The sequence below is a fragment of the Muscardinus avellanarius genome (assembly GCF_963383645.1).
Source record: "Muscardinus avellanarius genome assembly, chromosome: 10".
NCBI classification, from domain to species: Eukaryota; Metazoa; Chordata; class Mammalia; order Rodentia; family Gliridae; genus Muscardinus; species Muscardinus avellanarius.
In genome coordinates this window covers 4502192-4520913 of record NC_137796.1, presented here as the reverse complement: position 1 = coordinate 4520913, position 18722 = coordinate 4502192, and the positions used below count along the sequence as shown (strand labels likewise).

General features: G+C 46.6%; 1 protein-coding gene across 1 annotated transcript in view; it reads left to right on the top strand.

Annotated features, from left to right (window-relative positions):
- The window catches only part of CDH13 (cadherin 13), a gene marked incomplete at its 5' end in the record, with an annotated part of 996866 nt that overhangs the window by 653427 nt on the left and 324717 nt on the right, over positions 1–18722 (top strand). Inside the window, one exon of the mRNA XM_080702595.1 lies at positions 2237–2381. Coding sequence (XP_080558721.1) covers positions 2237–2381 — 145 coding nt within the window. The remainder of the gene's footprint in view (positions 1–2236; positions 2382–18722) is intronic.

Genomic DNA, 18722 nt, shown 5'->3' with positions numbered 1-18722 from the left:
GTGTGGTCGCCAGAGTCATCTTGTCATTGTAAAAGCCCTGCAAGCCAGGCGTGATGGTGCACACCTGCAATCCCAGTACTTGGGAGGTTGAGACAGGAGGATCACAGGTTGGAGGCCAGCCTCGGCAGTGTAGCGAGACTCTCTGCAACCTCATGAGACCCTGTTTCACAATAAAAAGCAAAATTGAGCTGAGGGCATGGCTGAAGCGTAGACCGCACTGTACGACTATTTCCCTTCAAGTTGTACAGCTTGTCTCCAATAACACCAGGAGTTGAATCCCATGGAACAAAGCACGTGAATCTTCCGTGAGTTCTGTTGAATTTCGACACGCTTCAGACTGCAGCGCCATTGCGATGGGGGCGGCTGCACTGATGTGTATGAGGTGTACTATTTTACATTTTTCTAATTGGGCTAATTTTGACGATACTTTTGATAACAGTGACAGTAGCAACAATAGCAGCTGCTGCTGTTTTTTTTTTCTTTATGATTCTGGGGATTGAACCCAGGGCATCCGACTCTGAGCTACACTCTTAGCCCTTTTTATTTATTTTTTTTTATTTCTTGTTTTGTTTGTTTTGTTTTGTGTTTGAAACAGGGTCTCACTAGATTGCTATGTTGCTGAGGCTAGCCTCAAACCTGCAATTCCTCCTGTCATAGCCTCCTAAGTACTGGGATGACAGGTATGCAGGTATGCACCACCATACCTGATAGATAGAGGGATAGATAGATGTCTGTAACAGGCTTTATATTAACTATTTTAGAAATATTGTTGACAAGCTGGATGTGGTGGCACACGCTTGTAATCATAGCATTTGGGAGGCTAAGACAGGAAAATCGCGGTTCACAGACAGCCTCGGCTACTACTTAGTGAGGCCCTTTGCAACTCAGTGAGACCCTATTTCAAAATAAAGAATAAAACATAGGGCTGGGGATGTAGCTCGGAAGTAGAATGCCCCTGGGTTCCATCCCCAGTACATATATATATATATTTATGTGTGTGTGTGTGTGTGTGTGTGTGTGTGTGTGTGTGTAGTCAATAACTGTCAACAATATATACATAAATATATATTTATATGTATATAAATATATATTTATAAATATATAAATAAATATATTAATATATATGTTGTTGACAGTTATTGACAATGGAAACCTCGAGGACAACTTCTTGAGATCAATTTGTTCTCCACCAATGCACTTTTCTCTTCTCCCATCCCCTCCTCTGCAAAATGATCCATCAGGTTTATTGTAAGGATCGACTGAGTAGAGAGACTAGTAAGAACTGGCCAACAGCAGGTTAGTGTTTTCTTTAGTGATGGGGGTCTTATCAACCCCATTTTACGTATGAGAAGGCCGAGAGACCGAAGGATGTGCTCAGGGTCGCGTTCATTCAAGAGTGGCCTCCTGCTGGGATCCCACATGCGGATGCTCTCCGCTGACCCAGAATCACTGCTGTAGCCTCCTTTGCAGGGACCAGCATGCACCCTGGAGAAGTATGACTCTGCCAACGCCCTGTCAAGGCTGAATTAAGCACAGAAAATGAGAACAGGAGACCACCAGACTCCATTAGAAATGCCAGGGCATGATGCCTTGTTTCTCAAACAATGCAGTTAGGTTTTTCTGTTGCCTTCTTTGTTGAGACTGGGGAGTGGCATCTTATGGGAGTGTTTTGTACAACTGTGAATGCCCCCACTTTATAAAAGGCCTGCTGGGCAGGAATCCCGGGGGCTCCTGTTGGCCCCTTCAAAAGCTGAGCTTCTGGCCTGAGGAAGGCCCTCTAAAACATTTTCTGGCTTGAATCTCTCCAAGACATCTCCATAGACACTCAGTTATCTCTTGATGAACTCAGCTCCCAACTGCTGAGCCAATTATCTTTATTAGCATAACATTCCTTTTAAGGATAATGATGTTGAAAAATGCAAACAACATAAGCACATTTTCTCAGCCGTGGCTGAAAGTGAGACCATATACATTACTTTCTTTACAGATTTGATGAATTGATTGTGAAATTTCCCACGGGGAGCTAGCCCAAACTGATCTTTGCTTTTCATTCTGGAATGTTTTGTGTCTCTTCTCGTCCTGGTGATTATCCATCGAGACCAAAGTTTGAATATTACCAAGGGCCTCATAAACTTGCTGATATGACCTACTTTCTCTAGGGAACCTGATTTCCGTTTTCAGAATGAATGAATGCCTTTTCTTCTCTCTCCCTCCCCCAATCTCTTTGTTCAAACAGCTATTTGTGGAGACCACGGATGTGAGCGGCAAGACTCTGGAGGGCCCGGTGCCTCTGGAAATCATCGTCATCGATCAGAATGACAACAGGCCAATCTTCCGGGAAGGCCCCTACATCGGCCATGTCATGGAGGGATCACCCACAGGTAGGATGGATCGCTGGGGATCCAGACACCACTGGAACTTGTTGGTGTGCGTCGACATCGATGGTACCTTCCTAGATAGAAATGGGTTGAAAGGCTGAGACTCTGAGCGTGATGGGGTGTTGTGAGCTATGAGACGTCGCCCCTTGTCCCCGAGGATGGCCCTCTGGGAAGACACCGTCCCAGTCTCTGATGCATGGTCGATATTGGGTACCACATACATATCTGGCTAACCTCTGTCTGGTCCCAGGGCTGAGCTTTGAGCTACAGTGGGGCTTTGATGAGAACCAAGGGCCTCGTTGTAAACTCACGTGATTTCTTTTTATAATTTTCTTTTATTAAGAACAATTTCAGTAAAACGGGTAAGACTTTCTTCCCTTTCCTTAGAAGATGTGCATGGAGAACCCTTTTGTCTTTTGTCAAAGGGCCAAAGGCAAGACATTTTATCTCTCTCTCTCTCTCTCTCTGGAAATTCATGTACCCAGTGTTAGAGAAATCACTCAAGGGTACCAGAGAGCCTCTTGCTGTCTTTTCCCATGTTTAACCTCTCAGGGGAGGATTTAGAACTGAGAGCTTCCTTTATTGGCCCAGAACATCCTAATTAGAACCTAGCATGACCAGCAGCAGAAGTCGCTCCTGAGCTTAACGCTGGGGAAAGCGAAGAACAAAGGAGAAAAATCCCTATTATTGGCTGGACTTTGATTTTTAAGCTTCAAAATACATTTAGAGTAAAAAAGCACCATATTTAAAGTATCACTGTTTCTGGGTCTAAGATTATGTCCAAACACTAAGTGAAACAGTCCTTGAGCAGGCCAGACAGGAGACAGGAGCCTGAGAACTGCTTTGACGGTTTCTTCCCCCTCTGCTGAATTGGCGGGATGTATCAATGACATGTAGAAGCAGGAGGCTCTGGAAGCGTTGCCATGGTAACATTCCCTGACTACCAGGTGAATAATTGTATGCAAGATGCCTAAAACCTCCCTTCAGCTTCAAGGAGCTGAGCCAGGGTCTCTGGTCTCTGTGCGCTTCATCAGAACCCCCCAAGGCCAGGAGGGACCCTCTCCCTTTCCGGTTTTGGATGCACTCTGCACAAATAAGGGCACAATTGCTGCTTGTGCTGGCTGGCCCCTCGGGGGGTGTGGATGGGGGCAGGGGTGGAGCAGGCAGGTAAAGGCAGGGCAGATCACTGCAGGGCAGAAGGGCCATGAGGCAGCTCTCAGTGGGCTGCTTTTGATGGACAGAGGGCTTCTGGTGAGGCAGACCCTGGAATTCAGGTTTGATGTTTACAGAAGTGTATTTAACAAGGTGATCTGCAGAGCAAGTTTGGAGAGCCGAGGGAGAAAGCTGGTAAAGAGGCCAGGGTTGGAGCAGAGCAGAACAATTCTTGGTTTCTGTCTGTCCATCCATGGTCCTGGGGCCCCTATGTGAGGGACTAGAACGCGCATGGGCAGGAAAAAGTATTCTCGATACACACAGCATTGATTACGCCCTGGATACTGTGAGCATGCAGGGGGGCGCACGCGGGCATGTGTGTGTGTGTGTGTGTGTGTGTGTGTGTGTGTGTGTGTGTGTGTGCGCGCGAGCGCGCGCGCACCTGCGCACCTGCTCATGTGTTTAGATGATGTACCAATTCCTCCCACTTCATCCTTCCTTAAAGGTTAGGAAAGTGTTTCACATTGTATTGCTTTCTCTATATGTCATATTTTGGAAGACAAATAGAATCTTTTACGCACATTGCCTTTCCATTCCTGAAATCACAAAGCTCTTGGGGTTAGGAGTGGATGCATCTCTAGGAACATGGAAACCACGTCAAACATCTCTTTATGGCCGGTGCTGTCCAAAAACACACACGATGACCTGTATGTGGGGATGGCAGCTGCTTCTGGTCACGCAGAATTCCCACTGCCCTTCCCTTTCAGCACCCTCTGGCTTTAACTAGAGGGTGGGCACTGAAGTGGAGTCTGTGGATTCAGGCTCTTTAAGGTGGAAATGTTGGTAAAATAATAATAATAATAATAATAATAATAATAATAATAATAGTAATAGTAATAATAATGATGCATTTTCAGAGGAAAGCTACATAGATGACTCAGCTTCCCTATAGTGAGACCTACAGGGAAGCAGTCCTCTGGGGATTCACGCGGCCACTAGAAACATGGGCAGGATGGTCTCACGTGCTTTACCAGCCCCTCCCCAGTCTCAACCACTTTCAAGTTAGACCAGTCCTGGCTGGCTATAAAAACGGTCCTGCTTTCAGAATGTCCTACTCACTTATGGCTCTTAAGAGCCTGTGTGTTGGAAACCTCGCATGGAGACCCATTTTTTCCGAAAGGGATGCTGACCTCGGAGAGCCTGGTGACTTTTCCCAGTTCACAAATAAGAGTTAGGGGCCAGTATTTGGGACTCTCCCCGCGTAACTGTCCCAGGAACATGATGAAGACAGCCACCTGGCTGTCGCAGCCGTGGGCGGAACACTTTCTGTGTGCCTGGGGCTTATCTACACTACAGCGTTCCCTCCACCCCCTACTTCTTACCCTCAGAGGTGGATAGCACTCTCCCCGTCTTAGAGATAAGAATACCAGGCCTCAAAAAGGCTTGAAAACTCTGGAGGATCGTGGATGCTGGAGGAGGAAGCGTCAAGCTCTTTCCATGTCCCACGGTGGAGCTGGCCACTTTTCTTCAGAAGTTCAGGGTGAGCGAAGGTAACGTGGTAGATGGCTGCTCCCTCTACTGATAAGATGCCGCCACATCTGCCTCAGCTCTGGGGCCATATCTGCAACACCCTCTTGCTCAGACATGAGTCTGGGCCTGTGCGAGACAGGCCACATCTATTCCTGGACCTTATCTGAGGGCAAGCCACCCAAGGGCTTCGCCCTATGTTTGCATCGTGGTGACGGGGGGGGGGGGGCGGGTGTATGTGCAATCCTAGTGGATTTAGCCCCCGACAGAAATACCCAGCTCTCCTGGCTGACAGATAACCATACTCATCAAATCCCTTTAAAATAAAGCATGCTGTTTAGTGTCTACAGCAAATAAAAGGAAGCACTGGGGGCCTTGTCACCCACCCACATCTCTTTCTCTGAGCCCATGCAGCTGTGAGGCCGGAAGGCACAGCCTCCCGAAGCCCTCTGCCTGAGAGGGCCCCCTGCAGCCCTCACTGCCTAGAAACTTTTCATAATTGCAGAAGGGACACCACATTTTCATTCTGTGCTGGGTCCTACAAATTACATCGCAGTGTGCGAGCAGCATCGTGGTCCAGCTCTGCTGGCTTGATTCTCGGTGCAGCTTCTTAACAAAGTAAGACTTCAAGCAAGTTACCTAACCTTCTAGAATCTAGAATCCTTACCTAACTGCTTGGTCCACAGGTGGGGTGGAATATAATAACACCTGCCTCAGAGACTGTATGTGAGGATTAAATGAGACAGCACGTTTCTCCTGGTGCTTAGAACGTAAAAAATGTTCAAGGAAAGCCGGTGTGTTGCTAATACTGCAATTATTCTTGGCATCCTGGCAGCGTACCCTTCAGCACAGGTGAAGCACAGGGGCACACAGTTAGTGGGAAGGAGAATTCATCTCCCAACAAGCCAAGCGTTATTTTCATGCCCCCGTGTACCTGAATGCCATCAGTGCAGATCCATCACGGAGGAAGGTCACCCGTATTTATCTGTACCTGCAGACAGGAGACTATTCCCAGCAGCTCAGCACGAAACTCCAGGGTATGGCTTTGAGGCACAGTCCAGGATGAAGGCAGATCAACAGAAAACGATGGTGTTTGAACTTGGCAGATCACGAGCTGTTCCGTGTGTAACTTCACAAGGCATTGATTAATGCGGCCCCAGGAGGCTCCAGCTGCCCTGTGGTCTAGCCAGATCTCCATGTGAGTCTGCTGTTTTCTGAATGCTCAAGATATGCCAGGACATTGTGAGCCAGGGGAAGAGGACCAAGGCCCTTGGAACTCTTGGAGTCACCCCTGCCAAGACCCCATGGTTTCTCACAAGCACAGACTCATGGGTGTTTTGCCCCTGGAGGTCTTCTGGGTGCCTTGGGAAGGGCTTACCTTGAGAAATGAATGGCACCCAAGGCTTTGTCCAGAAGTAGACCCTGAGATGCGGGCTGAAGGCACATGGTTTATCCAAGAAGTGCAGGGATCCAGGGGACCAGTGGTACAGGAAAGGAGAGCCAGCTAATTGAAGGTGCAATATTAAGCCAGTTACCTGAGTGGACAGTTGGCGCTTACACCTCTGGGATGGCTCTGGGGAAATGACATTAGGTGCATATATTAGAGTTATCCCAGCCAGGAGGCTGGGCAGCTGGGATATCTGCCACCTAAACCTGAAGATGAGACATTGGTTAAGAACTATCCCCAGGGGAACTTTAATTTCCAGGCGCTTTCAGCCAGCTGTGCTCAAGGGCATGTCTGTCATTCACAGGCAGCCTTTCTGCATGGTACAAGAAGGATGCCATCTTTGGGTGGGTCTCAGCTTTACCCTTCTTCCCTGGCAGCTGGGAAAACAGCGCCCCCACCTGGGCAGGAGGAGAAGCTTTGAAAGATCACAACACCAGAGATACTTCCACCCCTAGCCTGCATGACTGAGGAAAGAGAGGTTTACCTCCACTTAAGATAGGGCAGGACCCTGAGGGCACATCCTGAGTCTCCAGAAAGACACACCTTGCTCAGATGATTGTGGGCCCTTCTTAAGGATGTAGAAGACAAGCAGAAACCCGCAGCTACCTCCTGATCCTCTCACTTCTCAAAATCCGGCAGCTCCTCCCTTTCCTCCTTGTTTTCCTTTTCTGATGTTTTACTGAGTTCTCTGGACTGAGCCCCAGGGACACCGTGGCATCCTGACCTGTGTTATTCAGCCCCTCTCCATTCATAGTCACGCAGGGAGATGCAGCCAGTAACCAAGAACCGAAACTGCTTTGAGTGCTACAACATAGACAAACAGAATGCTCACTTTGGACAGAACTGGGTCTCATAGCAAGAAGCTCCCTGGAGCGGCGAGGAGAGGTTAGGAAGGGCACTCTGTCACTTATTCTTCCCCCAGGATTGCCTAAGTTTCTCTTCAAGACGCGATTACTTTAATTTTTAAACAAATTCTACCAGGCCAGGCATGAGAGAAAATAGCAGATCAAGTGGCCTTTGGGACAAGTGGATATCTGACAGCCTGGATTTGCTTGGCAGCTGCTATTTTCTAAAATGGCTTGAGCTAAATAAAGACAGCTGGGGCATTTGACTGTTGAAGTTGGCAGGTAGCTCAGTGTGCTGTCCCTGGTCAGGTGGGGCGGCCGGGCAGTAGAGTCCATTTTATCATAATCTCTTTCCTCACTGTGGAAAATGTGACATGATTCTTTGTCCCACCGACTGTGAAATTTCTTTATTACTTGTTTTGTGGTACTGGGGATTGAACCCAGGGGCATTTTACTTCTGAGTTCCTTACCTCGTCAGCCTTTTTTATTTTTGGTTTTTAGCTCTGAACCAAGGTCTTGCTAAGTTTCTAAGAGTCTCATTCAGCAACTTAGGCTAACCTCAAACCTTCGATTCTTCTACCTCAGCCTCTCAATTACTGGGATTGCAGATGTACACCACCATTCTCTGCTTCTGCTGTTCTTTTTAGACTTTAAACCATAATGTCATCCATTCTCAGATGTCCCAGAAAATTTTATGGTCTTCTGGAATATTGCATGTACAACCAAAACAAACAAAAAAAAAATCAGCTTTTTTTCTTTTTTAAGCAAGCAAAGTAATGCCAAGCCTGTCACCATTGGAGACAATTTCAAGTGCTCTTGGGCGAACCACATCCCGGGGCTCTCTCTGGACATCTCTGCACAGGGAGAGGCAGGCCTATAATTTGACAGAAATGGAACTCCACCCATGATTCTGCAAGCAGCTTTCCTCACCACAGGGTCCTAGGAACGTGTTTGTTAATGGACAAACATCAAGTTGCACTGCTGTGGCCAACAGCTGGGGTCCAGGTATGCCATCTTCTATAGCCAGTCCCTGTGGACCCGAGGCGATTTCACTCTTCTCCACTGAGGATCAGTCCTGGAGGGAAGCGTTCATCCCTTCCCATTCCGTTGATACTTTTTTTTTTTAGGATCAATTCATACAATTAGATGGATGCAATGAGCAGAGGAAATAGTTTTGTACAGTTTGATTTATATTCAAGTGATATTTATAACCTCAGGATTTCATTCGGTGTCTTGGCTAAGTGCATGGATTTGGATGTGATGGTCATTCTTTTCACACGTGAAGAGACTGAGATATATCCGACTCTCTAGCTAGGTTTCACTCACTCAACTAGGTTGATGTGACCACCTGCCTATGTATTTGTATATAATGGGGCCATCTCACATGGAATCCCCCCTAGAGTCTGTGGTGTGGGGAGATGAACATAGACACCAATGCTGGCCCTGGTCCATCGCTAGACCCAGGGCTAAGGGATGTTGTCCAGGAAGGGGGTCATCCAGGTGCTGCAGAGCCCTGGGTATCTGACAAGGAGGCATGTGAATTATGATGCCTCTCATCCCAAGGCAGGTGACTGTAAAACAAATGTTATGAGTCATGTAGCCCAATCAGAGACTGGTTCCCAAAGAAAAGATTCCAGAAATAAATGACATAGAAATTAGTATCTGAAGTTTGCAAGGTATTAACTCTACCTCATCATTCAAGAAGCTGAATCTCAGCTGGGCATGGTGGTGTGTGCCTATAGTCCCAGAGGTTTGCAGGATCAAGGCTAGCCTCAATAACTTAGCAAGATCCTCAGGGACTTAGTGAGACTCTTTTTCAAAATAAAATAGAAAAGGAATAAGGGTATAGATCAGAGGTAGATTCCCCCTGGGTTCAATTTTTAGTATCAAAAAAGGGGAAAAAAGGAAGAAAGGAAAGAAGAGGAAGGGAGATAAATCTCTGCCAAGCTCTCAACTGTGTCCAAAGGTCCCCAAGTGACGACCCACACAGGTTCAGAACCAAACCAACCAACTCCCCTGCCACAGCTGCTAGGATTGTCCCTCCTTCATACCCAGCACCTCATTGGTAGGTTCTACTACATGTATTGGGGACCACTGCTGCTAGTTCACTGGAACCTTCTAAATATTAAAGAGTCTGCCAAGAAGAGAAGAAAGCCTAAACTCTATCCAGTGCTGTGCACCCAACTCCTAGAACTGCGTGTCTCGAGTTCACCATGGTTCACTTCAAATACAGTGCTCAGTCACCATTCTAGTTGCTATTATCCAAAACAACTGACCACACAACTTAGAGAAAGGAAGATCTATGTGCTCACAGTTTTGGAGATTTCAGGGTTCAGTCCATGTCAGGCCAGGTCTGCAGAACTCAGTGAGAAGCAGAGAGAGGGAGAGAGCAAAGACTGGGCTCTCACATCATAGAGGCTGGAAGCAAGAGAGAGCAAGGGGAGGACAGACCTTATATTCTCCCTAAGGTCACACTCCCAGGGACCCCTTCATAGCAGCCAAGCCTCGCTTCCAACATGGCTGCCTTGTTTTCATGAGGGCGAGGGGCATATTCTAAACCCAGAACATTACAGTAGGCCTTGTCACTGGTGCTCACAGACCTCTTCCACCCTCAGGGCTTGTGGGTACCTATGGCTGGGGATGAACTGAATAAACAGACATTGTGTGCTTCCTGAGGCACAGTCCTTTCCAACCACCAGGTCTTTGTTCCTGGACCAACCTGTCTTGATTCTTTTAATTTTTAGAGATGTTTTAAACTCAACCCATAAGTCCTCTTTTCATCAATCTTCATTTGGGAGAGAAAATGATTTAGAGTACCAACTCTTTGAAAATAGAACTTGAAATTAATTAACTTCATTATCATAATAGTTTAAAGTCATAATAGGAGCTGGGTGCAATGGGGTGCACCTGTAATCTCAGTACCATGGAGGCTGAGACAGTAGTATCACAGGCTTGAGGCCAGCCTCAGCAACTTAGTGAGACCCTGTTTCAAAATAAAAAAAACAATAAAAAGGATGAGGGTATATCTTAGAGGTAGACTGCCTCTGAGTTCAGTCTCCAATATTTAAAAAAAGTGGTAAAGTGGTAGTAGGATCCAGAAGTTTCAGTAGCTCCAGAAATTTGCTGATCATGCTGCAACCTTTTGAAAGAATAAAATTCTATGAGAACTTTAAGCCAAAATGGAGATTGGTGACAGTTGAGCAGCTGCAGAGGGAGTAAACAATAGTGGAGAGAGCACCACCTGACACTGGAGAGTCACGAGGTCACTTAGGTCCTCTGGCTAAAACAGAACAAGCTGTTTTGACAGAGTGACAGTGGGGTCTTGGAGGCCTGTCTCAGGAGGTGACATTTAAGTTGACCTCAGTCAAGGAAGGATCCCAGGAGGCAGAGGTATGGAGGAAAGATGCTCCAGGCCAAGGGGCCAGAAAGTGCAAGTGTCTTGTGCAGGAATGATGGACCAAGGGGCAGAGATGAAACTGCCATGGTTGGGAACACAAGGGTAGATCCCATTGAGCTCAGGAGATAAGCAAGCATGGGCCGCTTTGAAAAGAAGTCAACTCGTATGAGCCATGGGCAAAATCTGTCCCTTTCCTGATATTTTTTAATAAAGTTTGGTTGGAGCACAGACATGCCCACTCATTTACATCATTAAAATATGTTTTTAATGCCATGCTAGCGGAACTGGGTGTTTAGGACCAAGATTATATATCCCACAACACCAGAAACATGGGCCATCTGATCTTTTGTGAAAAAATGTTTACAGATCCCGGTTTAGAGCTCTATTAAGCTTGGGTTATATTTTAAATTTAGTAGGAGGCCCTTGGGTAGTTTCCAGCAGACAAGAGGCACAATCAGATTTTCCTATTCCGAGAACATGAATGCTACTTGGTGGAGGACAGAGGGACAGAAAGGATGGTTTCTGAGCATCCTAAATGTGAGATGACCGTGACCTGGACCAGGGTGCCAGCAGAAGGGATGGAGAGAGGTGAGGTCACAGATGATTCTGTGGTAAGCCTATAGACGCTGGAAGATTACTGAGTATTGACTCTTTTTATGATACCAGATTATTATACCTGATGCTATCTTCATGGAGTTACAGAAATACTGTAAACCTTAAGAGGGTCCTAAATTCACCCCAGGTGCGAGCTGGATTCAGTTAGCAGCTCAAGGGTGGGGGCCCAGCTTGTCCCAGGCACTCTGTGGCAACCCAATAAACACTATTCAAAAAAGAAAGAGCCCCAAGTACAGAAATTCAGAATCACTTACAAACATCCCTTTTGGCTCCATTTTTTAAGCAAGTGTTTGTGTTGATTGGAAAATCAGTTCATTCCTTCAGTAGTAGTCCTTCATTCCTTCTGGAGTATTCACCAAGTGCCAGATGCATTGATGTTCAATGTTGGATGGGGATAGGGAGGGGTGCATAAAACTCATGGACCCCAACCACACACGGCATGCAGGATAACAAGAATGGCAGCCCGTAAACACGTCCTAGACATGGTGGTCACTGCTGCACAGGGCAAAACTGATGAACTCAGGGAGCTCCTCACCAAGAGGAGGGGCGTCTGTCTGCCCTGGAGGAACACAGAGATGGTCTGCAGTGGGCTTCATAGCACTGTGCTCTGGGTCCTGGGCTAGGTTCTGTTCTTATTTTCTAGTGAAATCTTCACCCTCTTTTAGATAGCTGAGCCACAGATACTCCATGAGGTTAGGGGACCTTCCCAAGTCTGATAAAATAAAAGGTGTCTGATAAAACTCAGACCTGGAGGCCCTAGACCCTTTCATTTTCTCCCTGCTTGCAGGATCTTCCCTCTGCTCACTTCACCCATGGTGATGCCAGGATCTAATGCAGCCCAGAGAGAGAGAGAGAGAGAGAGAGAGAGAGAGAGAGAGAGTGTGTGTGTGTGTGTGTGTGTGTGTGTGTGTGTGTGTGTGTATGGATTGAACCCAGGGGCATTCTACCTCTGAGCTACACACCCAGCCCTATTTTATTTTTTATTCTGAATCAGAGTCTCACTAAGTTGTGGAGCATGTCACTGAGTTGCTGAGGCTGGCTGAGAACCTGCGATCCTCCTGTTTCAGCCTTTTCTTACACATCTGTGTGCAAGTGTGCTTATGTATAAAAGTGTGTGATAATATTTGTATGCATGTAGGGGAGAGAGGAAGGAGACAACATCTACCCGCCAACTATAGCCACTTTGTAGTGGTCTCGCAAGTCCGGTCACACCCGCAATGGCTTTTCAATATGGCCCAGTCCTCCCCTTAGTGGTCCTTTGGGGGGCATGCAAGGAGAACCCCAAGATTCACAGGTCTGGGGCATCAGACAGGCCGGTCTTCAGGTATCAGGTAGAAGACAGAGCATTACAGGCACCTTGGTAAGGAGCTTTTCCTGTGGCACCTTCGTAGAGACTCTGGCCCCTCTAGAGGATGGAGTCCAGGGCCGCCACTTCCGCTCGCCCACTTCCACTCGCCCAGCCAAAGCCTGTCAGTCACTTTACCTTAACACAGTGTGTTTCTTTGAGGAGCCGAGTGGTTTCTGTATCGCACCACCTTCCTCCTTTAGGAAATGGAAGAGATTCAATATATTCTGAGTTCTATAAGAAGTGGGCATATAAAAATCCCTTTCAAGTACATGTTTTGTAAAATATAGGTCACGCATCTAGTTTTCCAGTATCAAAGAAAAAGTCTAATAGACACGCAGCTTTCTTGCCTTAATTATGGCTGTAGTTTTTTTTTTTTTTTAAGCAAATGTAGAACCCAAAGCTATTCTATTATTCAGGAGACTGGCTCTATTCTTTATATTTTTTATTGTTATTTATTCTGAGATACATCCTCAGCATCCTCAGTCTTTTTTTTTTTTTTTTTTGTGTGTGTGTGTGTGTGTGTGGTACTAGGGATGAAATCCAGGGACATTCTACCTCTGAGATACACCACCCAGCCCTACTTTTTATGATAGGAGGATCAGGGTTCATGGCCAGCCCCAGTGCTTTTGATTAATTTTTTTTATTTTGAAACTAAATCTTGCTAACTTACTATGTACTGTCCTTGAACCTGCGATCCTCCTGTCTCAGTCTCCCCGGGCACTAAAATTACAGGCATGCACCATCATGCCTGGCTGATCCTGGCTCTTTACAAAGATTTCTCAAAAGTCGAGTTTGGAGGATTTTTATGTTTTCCTTCTTGTTTCAGTTTTTTTATTTTTTATTTTTTTGCTTCTTGTTTTTTGTTTTTGTTTTTTTTATCTCTGTCTTTCTATGCTACTGGTTTGTTAGAGCTGCTGATGGGTTTTTGACAAGCTGCCTTCCTCTTGGGGGTGGGCACTGTTCATGTTCCTGCAGTGGGGCTCTGTGTCCTCAGAAATGGTCTCTCTCTTTAGAATAACAGAAGGCTTCGCTGGCTTGGCCCCTGGCCCCCTCAAAACCAGGCTTCCTGAGCTACTTTCCCATCTGTGTCTCAACTTCCCTTCCTCTGTGGTTTTGCCCTTTCTGTAGCAGACCAAGGTTTATACTCCGTGGTTCACACAAAATTCATAAGCTGAGGCCAGGGGTGATGAATTTATTAATAAGTTGTATTTGTACAGGCAATTAAGTTCCTTAAGTCCTGTGTGTGATGCACCATTCAAAACTGACCCAGTGGGGTTTGCTAATAGGGAAAGTGTGTTTGACATGGTTTAACTGGAAACATTGGCCTGTGGTTCTGAAACTCCGGTGGAGATGGCTTGCAGGAGTCAGATTCCCAGGAGCAGTGGTTTCACTGCACATGGCTCTACACCCAGAAGATTTGGGGTTGCTAGTCTGGGGAAGGAGAGGGTACAACTGGTTTCTGGTGGGGAGAGACCAGGGAAGCTGATGAGCCTCTGAAAATGTACTGCACAGCCCCCCCATAATAAAGAATTGTTTGGCTCAAGTGGTATAGAGGGGGAGAGACCCAACCCTAAATGCAGAAAATGAAGTGTTCCCGGTATGAAAACCATATCTAAATTCTAAAGGAATGATGCTATAACTTGTAGGCATCACTTGGTACCTCTTAGGGATAGGCTTCAAGACCCCTCTCATCTAGAATGGGCAATTAACTCATATTAACTGTGAATCCTCTGTGAGCAGGGGCTGCGCACCAGGCCCTTTTCTAGGGTGTCCCGTGAATTCTCTCACTGATACCAAAGTAACCTAGGAAGTAGTTGCTAGGGCCATCAGCATGCTTCCAGTGATAAAATTAAAGCTTAAAGAAGTCAGAAAACAACTTTTTCATGGCAACATCAACTTATTCCTGAGCATTCTGTTATGTTTTAGTAACAGACCCCACTGTATGTAGTACCAGTGTATTTATATTAAAAAAAAAAAACTGTATTGCTCAGCCTCCTTTGCAGCTAGATGTGAGCATGTGATGAAGTGCCAGCCAATGAGCTAAAAGCACGGGTGTGTGTATGCGCGTGTTAGAATTCTGGGATAGATTCTGAAGGGGGCCAGCTGAGCTGGGAAGAGTGTCCTTGTGTTCTCTTTCTACCACTGATTTCTTCTTGCTAGAATGGAGATACAGTGGTTACCAGCAGCCACCTAGCTCTGTGAGGTAGCCTTAAGGCTAGAACCATGTGCTGGTAAGGTAGGAAAGATAGAGACTGGATTCTGTTGCCCGTGGGATGCCACGTCAGCCTGGACTGCCTCTCTCCAGAACTATTTTACCTAAGATAATAAGAAGCATCCATCCCATTGGACTCACTGTTATAATGGATTCTCCCTATTTGTGGCCTAATTTGATAACAACTGGTGTATCCAGCACTATCCAGCCAGTAAGAATTATAGGCCGGCTTGTTTGACCTGGAGGCTGGCTTTTTAACCACAAAGCTGTGCCTCCTGAAGTGCTCAACCCACTTCTTCCTCTCTATGAATTTCTTGCTACCAGTTTTAGGATGATAATCAGCAAATTGAGTCTTTAATGGAACACAGATGGTCTTTGTCTCTCCATTACCTTAGAGTCCTTCCCAGAAAGCATGCTGAAGCCTCTTCCATTAGACGTTTTTTATTAGACTAAAAACACACTCAGTGCCTCATGGCGGGAACTCTCTTGGCATGGTTGTTTTGATCCCCTACCTCCCCTGTAATTTCAGGTGACACTCCAGTGTCGATGGCCTGAAATCACTCCAATAATGCATGTCATCCTGCGGCCGCCAGCCCTGTCAACGGGCTGGCCTTACGTCCCCATCCAGGAGCCTGGAGAGGGAGGAGAAGGGTTCAGGAAGTGTGAAGAGAGCTCTGGAAGGAGTTTAGAGGACATTAATTTTCTTCTTGACAGTAAGTGAGCTGTAGATGCAGCCTGAGGATGCACCTGCCCGTTCCCCAGGGAGGTCAGTGTATCCCAAAAGGAGGGCAGCGCGGGGGGCTAAGGCCACCGCTTCCCTGTCCAAAAGACCTACTTTCAGTAACATCCCATCTCCATTTGAGAGACCTTGAACACCCTGTCTCGCCCCTCTGTGCTCTGGATAACTCCTCTATAAATGAGTATAATTATAATGCCCCCAGAAGATAGCATGAGGTCCAATAAAAAAGCGCACCTCAGACTTGGGAGGCTGAGATGAGAGGGTCGCAGATCCATGGCCAGCCTCAGAAGCTTAGTAAGACTCTGTTTCAACATTTAAAGAATAAAATGGGTTGGGGTTTAGCTCACAGATAGGATACCCCTGGTACAAACGCTCCAGTACGAAAACAAGTAGTGTACATCAGGCGTCTAAGATCCTCTCATACACCGCACACAGTATAAATGGTAGCAGACAACAGCTGTTAATTGTGCTAATTGCATTGAATGTTTTCAACCGTGACAGAGGCAGAGGGTCGTGGGGCCATCACCCAGCAGAGCTCTGAGACCTGCAGGGCCCCGTCCCAGCCCGGGCTCTTTCTTTATCCAGCCATATTCCCATGAACCTCTATTTCTGTGTGCAGCATCGGTGACAATCCGCCCAGGCAGCATTTCACGTGAGCTTGAACGAGGCGCATTTGAAATGGTGCATATCAACGCGTCAGTAAAATCTCACTTGGGCACAGACTTAGAGACAACGTGCTCTCCGAAGTTTAAGCACTTGTCAAGAATTGCATCTCGTAGCGGTTGGCAGGGCACGCCTGTGTGCGTGTGCACCCTCTCGCGCTCACCTACACACACACACATACATACGCACCTAGATACGTGAGCTTCGCCGAGACAGGCACAGGCCATGGCCTTCACCAGTTGACCCACTTAAATGTACGACGTCTCAATGGTTTTTGTGCATATTCAAGAACTGTGCACTCATCTGTGCGGTTTATTTTTGGAACATTTCTATCCTCCTGGAAAACAGCCCTGCAGTCATGAGAAGTCGTTCCTCCTTCCCTCCAGCCTCACCTGCCCTCCGGGACCACACATCACCTTCCGGTCTCCATAGATTTGCCCGTCTGGGCATTTCATACACACGGAATTACACAGCGCCTGGCTCTGTCTCAGGCTTCCTTCACGCAGCGTAATGCTCAGGGCTCATCTGAGATGTGTTGTCCGTAGTACATATCCAATCTCCATTCTTCTCTGTCACCAAAGATAAAGTTCATTTTAAAAAGTCAATCTTGAGCCGGGCGTGGCGGCGCGTGTTTGTAATCCCCATGCTTGGGAGGCAGAGACAGGAGGATCGTGCAGGTTCAAAGTCAGCCACGCTGACTTAAGAGACCCTGTTTCCAAATAAAATATATACAATAGGTCTGGGAGTGTAGCCTGGAGGTAGAAGGGCTTCCAGGAACCCCAGTACCACTACTCCCCCCAAAAAGTAAATCTTGAGCTGGACAAGGTGGTACACACATATAATCCCAGCACTTGAGAAGCCGAGATGGGTGGATCATGGGGTCAAGGCCATCCTGATTCTGATTCTACTTCAAAGATAGATGGATGAGTGGAAGGATGGATGAATTGATGGACAGATAGAAGGATAGATGGATGGATGGATGGATGGATGAATGGATGGATGGAGAGAGATGGATGTAGGTAGATAGAGGGAATAGATGGATTGGAGGTGGTATAGTTTGGAGGTAAAATTTGGATCCAATTCCCAGTACCAACAAAATTATAAAAACATACATTTCTTGTGAGCAGACATGCTGCTTTACGCCTGTAAAGATGCACACACGCCACACCTCGTGAGGACTGGTCTCGAATTGTGCAGATTCAAGGTGTTGGAGAGTGAGAAAGTGAGCTCACACTTCTTTTTACTTTCTTTTTTCTTTTTTTTTTTAACTGGGGATGGAACCCAGGGGAATTCTACTTCCAAGCTACTTTTAACATTTTTTTAGCCTTATTTTTTAAATTGTTTTCATCGTTATTTTGAAACAAGTTCTCAGTTACAAAGGGCCTCACTAAGTAGCTGAGGCCGTCGGCGAACCACGACTCTCCTTTCTCAGCCTCCTGAATGCTGGTTCCAGGCGTGCACCATCCTGCCTGGCTCCCGAGCCCAGACTTCTGACCCACAGGCACTGTCCCTGTTTTAAGCCATTAAGCTTATGACCATTTGTTTTAACAGCAATAGGAAACTAATACAGAAAGTGATTTATATTATCTTCTGTACATACCAACTATGTGCAAAACTGCTTTACAGACTCAGAAAGCAGGAATAGATAAATATGTAACGTATATATGCAGGAATAAATAAATACAAGTGTGTTTATGCTCATACATATGCATACATGGGTGCATACAGGTATTCATTGATCATCTCCAGTGTGTACTGAGGGCTCGCCATGGGCCACACTGTGGTGAGGTTTCCACTCATACCACGGGTTTATTTATACTTTTACAACAGCCTGGTAAGGAAGGTTCCAGAACATCCCCACTTCATGGTGGGGTAGGGCATGAAGTATTCTGTGGGAAATGAGTGTGAGGCATGAGGGATTTTACCCTAGATCACCTGACTGGGGAAAGAAGAAGCTGAGATTTAAGCCCAAGTAGTCTTCCTTCAGAGTTGGCTCGTGTGTGTGTGTGTGTGTGTGTGTGTGTGTGTGTGTGTGTGCGCGCGCGCACGCGTGTGCATGAGCACACAAGTGTGGCACTGAAGCTTGTACCCTAGGGTGTTCTACCTGTGAGCTGCACTCCCACCCCTATTTTTGTTTTGTTTTGAAGCAGGGTCTCACTCAGATGCTGAGGGGCTCACTGAGTGGCTGAGGCTGGCCTCAAACCCGCTATCCTCCTATCTCAACCACCCAAGTGCTAGGATTACAAGTGGGCCCCCTCATGGCAAGTCGGCTCCTTCTTACCTCTGTGTTACTTCTCGATTCAAGAAGGTTCTAATTCTAGGTGTCATGGTACTTGGCGTGAGAACTTTTCCTCCCAGTACCATTATTTCCCCAAATCCGAGCGTAAGAAATCCTGATG